The sequence below is a fragment of the Anabrus simplex genome, chromosome 1 (genome assembly GCF_040414725.1).
Source record: "Anabrus simplex isolate iqAnaSimp1 chromosome 1, ASM4041472v1, whole genome shotgun sequence".
NCBI lineage: Eukaryota > Metazoa > Arthropoda > Insecta > Orthoptera > Tettigoniidae > Anabrus > Anabrus simplex.
The window spans coordinates 1,048,081,886-1,048,087,885 of NC_090265.1; the positions used below are offsets into that span (position 1 = coordinate 1,048,081,886).

The 6,000-nt window shown below is 36.6% G+C and overlaps 1 protein-coding gene across 1 annotated transcript in view; it reads left to right on the forward strand.

The window, feature by feature from the left end:
* Positions 1 to 5,199, forward strand: part of LOC136857942 (cytochrome P450 6k1) — a 168,559-nt gene extending 163,360 nt beyond the window's left edge. The window contains exon 10 of the mRNA XM_068225210.1: positions 3,192 to 5,199. Coding sequence (XP_068081311.1) covers positions 3,192 to 3,367 — 176 coding nt within the window. The 3' untranslated portion in view covers positions 3,368 to 5,199. The remainder of the gene's footprint in view (positions 1 to 3,191) is intronic.
* The last annotated feature ends 801 nt before the right edge of the window (positions 5,200 to 6,000 follow it).

Below are 6,000 nucleotides of genomic sequence, written 5' to 3' on the forward strand. Positions count from 1 at the left end.
TAGGTTGTAGCTTTTAAACTCATTGCTCCAGTTTTGCAGTCTCTCTTCCAGTTTCTTTTCTGGTGCACACTAGATGACAATGTCATCTGCAAATCTTAAGGCTTGAGGTCACCATGTCCTTTTCTTTTAAATGGCTTCATTATGACATCCATCATAACAATGATCAGAAGAGGTTTTTAATGAAGAATTGAATAGGTGGATCTATAACATTTTAATATATGTATAGTTGACGTTGATACGGAACCAATATTTGAACTAAAAAAAAAAAAAAAAGAATGAACTGACCTGCTGCACTCCTCTCTTCAATTCAAACAAGTCTGCAAAACTACCACCTACTTGATGACAGCTTCCGTTCCCCCTGTGCAACATCTTCACTTTGTATATGACTGTGTCTCATCTTTCATGCATTGCCAAATTTTTTTCCTCGGTACAGTGTCATGGCTTTTCCCAAGGTCCACTAATACTAAAAACAAAGGCTTCTCCTTCTCCCAGTATTTACCCGTTAGTGCTCCATGATCACACGTAAATTTGTGTGCTAGTAGCTTTACGTTGCACTAACACAGATAGGTCTTATGGCGACGATGGGATATGAAAGACCTAGGAGCTGGAAGGAAGTGGCTGTGGCCTTAATTAAGGTACAGCCCCAGCATTTGCCTGGTGTGAAAATGGGAAGCCACGGAAAACCATCTTCAGGGCTACTGACAGTGCCGACGTAAATTCACCACATGGCTTGAATATAAAGTAAATGTCCAGGTAGAGGAGGCAATTAATACTGGCATATTACTGAAATTTACCTATGATATTAAAGACATTTACAAAAAGATACGAATGTTGATATCTGGAAAGACATTTGGAATTGATAAGATTTATGGGGATATATGTTTAAGTCTGTGGGTTGGGATATAGTGCCATATCTGAAATACTTATTTGATTACTGTTTGCATGAAGGAGCAATACCAAATGAATGGAGAGTTGCAACAGTATCCCTAGTGTACAAGGAAAAGGATGACATACTTAAAGTGGATAATTACAGGCCAGTCAGCTTGACATGTGTTGTTTGTAAGCTCTGGGAAAGTATTCTTCCTGGTTATATTAGACTCGTCTGTGAAATTCCTAACTGGTTTGATGCAAGGCTGTTTGGATTTAGGAAAGGTTATTCCAGTGAAGCTTAACTTGAAGGATTCCAGCAAGGTATAGCAGATGTTTTAGATTCAAGAGGTCAAATGGACTGTATCACTACTGACCTATCCAAGGCTTTTGATAGGGTAGACCATGGGAGACTACTGACAAAAATGAGGGCTGTTGGACCAGAATGGCTGAAGAAAAAGGATACCTACTATATCTGTTTTCTTTTTTTTCTTTCTTTCTTTCTTTCTTTCTTCTACTGCTTTTTCCCACACTTGTGGGGTCATGGGTGAAAATGATGTCACACATGTCGATCTGACCCTATTTTATGGCCAAATGCCCTCCCTAATGCTAACCTTGTGTGGTGGACAGTAGAGTGGAACTGAGTGAGGGGCACTACTTTTTCACACATTTATACACTTACTAAACACACACAAGTAAACAAATGGATGCCTTGCTTTTCCTAACCTGATCTTCATGTTTGTTAATGGATTGGTGGTAAGCAGAATCCAGTTGAGTCACTCTATTCACTATATTCCATGCATGAATTAAAATGTTGGGAGAAACTTTCATGCTTTTTAATTTTTTTCTTTCAATTGTTTGAGATCTGTTACCGTACTTGTTTCCATCCAAGTCAAGACCGAATAACATGCTCGGAAAACATAAAAACGCATTCCTTAAGTCACAGCCACGCAAGTATTTGTGTTCTGTATACACCACTTGCGGGGATCTATTTCAATATTCGTGCCCTTTTTGTACATGATGGTTGTTGTTTAAAGGGGCCTAATATCTAGGTCATTTATACTGTTTTCTATTGCCCAGTTTATTCCAGTTTTAAATGAGTTGTTGGTTGACCAAGTGTCTTTATCTCTGTCTTTTCAGTTAGGGACAGTTGTAGAAATGATCTATTTATAATATTACTAACAGAATTTAGTGTTTTAGAAGAACTACAAATTTTACGTATGTCACCTACAGGTTAATCGTACCTGTGAGTATATCTGTGATATCCCTCATTTGAGTATTGTATATCTGCACAGTGCATAGGACAGATTTAATTTTAACTTGACCACACTAAATATGGTAGGATATTGGCTAATTTCATTAGCCAGGATAACACACTTCTCAGAGACAGATTTACAACACTTACCTTTGAAACAGGTGTTGGACTCAGTGCAATAACCCTTTGTGTATTTCCGATATGAGCACTGGCTCCACCAATGCCAAATCTCCTGTTCTGTATGGGTTAAGAAATAGTAGGTTCTATGCAGGCGTGAACCAAACTTACCCAAGAAGGAGCGAGCAGAGAAGAGCAGAGGCCTAGCATGACTGGTAAGCAAGCTGGAGGAAACTATCTACGAGTCACGTGAAAACATTGCCCCACTAGCTGCATGTTGTGCCTAGTACCAAAACTGAATGCATCATCATTCAGAGTGTCAGTACTTTTAAAACCATACAATAATAGTTACTTAGCTGGAGGAGCACGTGGCCCTCTGCCTTTTAGAGCCAGCCGCTACTAGTGGAGGGATGTATTTACTATGGCATGTTTCTGTTGTGTTTGGTGTGAATATGAATAGGAAAGTGTTGGGGTAAACACTAACACCCAGTCTCCAAGCCATAGGAATTAACCACACAGTTAAAATCTCCAGTCTGGCTGGAAATTGTATCAAGGGCTGACCATTCAGCCAAGGAGTCAGACTACAATACAATATAATATGTCAGAATGTTACTACAGGAACATTATTTTAATCTTTGTAAACAGTTTTCATATATGATATCTGCACCATTGGACAGAGCAGTAAAAACTGTCTTAGACTGTGTTGAAACCTAAATCTTGCAAAATTAGAATCAATACATTCTCCCATTATTTCTTGATTATAAGTAAAACGAAAACTGAAATGGTTTTCTCAAGTAGTTGGACTAAATGTTTGTCTTGGAATATCTCACAGTTGTCACACTAATTTGTCTGATGATTACAACAAACAAACATAAAAGCTCACCACTTTAGTTAATGATGCAGAGTTCGCTCCTGATGAGAAGTGCAATGAAACATCTCTTTCTGTTTTCAGGTATAAAGTTTGGATTGACACAGATAAAGGTTGGTTTGGCAACTATTGTGTCACAGTTTGAGATTTGCAGATCACCGAAGACTCCAGTTCCTCTCATTTTAGACATTCTGTCCTTCTTTCCAATTGCTAAAGGAGGACTATGGCTTGACTTTGTTAAGAGGACTGATCTACGCTGAAAGGCAAATGTTATTAGTACTACTTTTTTTTTCCTTTTTGTTGGCAGTTTAATACTGTCTTTGCATTTATGAGGTAAGAAATATACTACCATTCATTTCTCCTTCATTAAATAAACTTTGTAGATCAATGATAGAATTTATAAGGTTGAAATACACAGAATATGAAAAGTTCTATTGGTAGGATGTACATAAGCAATCATCAATATCTAGGTCATACATATAGAATATCAGGTAGTCACTGTATGATTATGTGCCTGCCTACATACTGACTCCCTCGATCTATCGTCAAGTCACAGACATCATTTAAAGCAGCGATTCTCAAACTGTGGTACACGTACCCCGGAGGTATGAGGGGGTACTCACATGTTCTCCTGGGGGTGCGGGAATGATTCTTATAGAGAAATTGTTGTCAAAATGAAAAAAAGAGCCGAATGTTGCAATAAATTTTTGAGGTATACAATATGTTGATTTTGTGAGGAACATATTAATATCTAACACAGCCCTACAGTAGTACTGTACTTCTACTACACTACTATAGGTTTACCATTGGCTTTGCTGCATTGGAGAATTCTGCATTTTTACCTTAAAACATGACTCTGCGAATCATCCTTAACAATGGAAGTTGATTATTATTTCTGATTTCAAGAAACCAGTCTAATATGTTTGTCTCTGTTAATGTTGCAACATTCATTCTTGTTTGACTTAAATGGCAGGTGGTTGTGTAAAGTGCATTAAGTCAAGAAATGGTGTGAACTGAGTTAATAGTGGCAACGAAGAGAGGAGAGCGAGCTGCTTGCACGTGTATAGTGTGTTATGTCATATTGTGGCTACGAAGTTTTTGAGTTGTGTATTATGTGTTAAAGTGACTTCAGCCAGACTTCGGGTGTGCAAAGTGTGTTATGCCCTGCCCTTCGTGACTTACCACACTGAGTAATATTCAACACTTTATTCTGTGCGTGCAAAGTGCGTTATGTCAATTTGGTAGTGACTAAGCGCATTTTATTCGCATTGTATGTGAAGTTGCCCAACAATATAGAATGACTTCTTACACTAAGCACCACTGATTATTATCGCTGAGTGAGTACAATAGACAAGGACAAGGACTTATTCTTACAATTATTCGGTTGATGGTATCTACAAGATAGACAAAAGTACCGATATTTGTTAATTGTTAATTAAATAAAAAATCCTTTGGTATTGTAAAGGTGGAACCTTTGAATGTACCTTTTGACAAAAGTCACTATTTATCAGTTTACAGAGCTAGAGTGCTTTTTTTTGGATTACTGAACCACTCAGCTGAACGCCTCACTGTTTTCTTTGTGAAAACCATACAAAAATGGTTTCATCAACTTTGTCAAACTCTGAAAATGTTGATGTATGCTGCTCCATGATTTACCTCCTTTGTCACAGTTCTGCAAAAATTTTCTGTCTTGTCTCGATTTTTTTTCCAGTCACTTACCGTTGCTTTTCCAATCCTGAATTCACCTGCTAATTTTGTTCGACTTTCTCCTTTTTATCTAAGTGTTACAAAGCCTCAAGTTTATCTTTTAACTAGTAGTTACCCGCGGCTTCGCTCGCGTGGATTTCGTAATTTGATAAAAGTAATCGTTCCTTGGTACTGAACTAAGACATTATCTGAAAATCCCTCATGTATAAAACCTCACCGAAAAATTGAGTTTCATTTATCCCAGAAACTCTTTGTAAACCACGTTTGTGATATTGCCTATTGGGCTAAGATGACCATGTGACACAGAACTGTACACGTGAGAAACAGTCTTCTCTCAAGTAAAAAAAAGAACAAACATGTGTCTTTATTTTTAAAGGAGATTCCAAATACCAATTTCTATGTCTGTAACATCTTCAGTTCTTGAGATATAAGTATCCTCATAAAAAAATAATTAGACTCTTTTTGCACTTCTTTTCACCCCCGTTAAGTGCATTTTCCAAAAACAAAAAAATACATGTTCCTGTATTTTTAAAGGACTTTCCAAGTACCAAGTTTCATGTCTGAAACACATCAAGTTTTTGACATACACTGTAGATATACCGGTACTCATTTTAAAAATTCACTTGCTTTATCAATTCTTTTCAGCCCCTAAACTGGATTTTCCAAAAAATATATATATATATATATATACACATATTTCTTTATTTTTAAAGGAGATTCCAAATACCAATTTCCACACCTGTAACATCTTCAGTTTTGGGATATAAGTATCCTCATAAAAAGAATTCAATTTCTTCTTCACTTCTTTCCACCCCCTCCCCGCTAAGCGGACTTTCCAAAAACAAAACATACACGTTTCTTTATTTTTAAAGGAGATTCAAAATACCAAATTTCATGTCTGTAACATCTTCAGTTTTTGAAATACAACTGTCCTCATAAACAGAATTCAACTCCTTCTTTACTTATTTCCTCCCCCCCCAGTTGATTTTCTGAAAATAAAAGTGTATGTTTTTAAAGGAAATTCCATATACCAGTTATCATGTATGTAACATCTTTAGTTTTTTAGGTATAAGTATTCTCATACAAATAATTCAACTAATTGTTCAATTCTTTCGCCCCACCTTAAGCAGATTTTTCAAAAACAAAAGAAGACCTGTTTCTTTATTTTCAAAAGGAGATTCTAAAT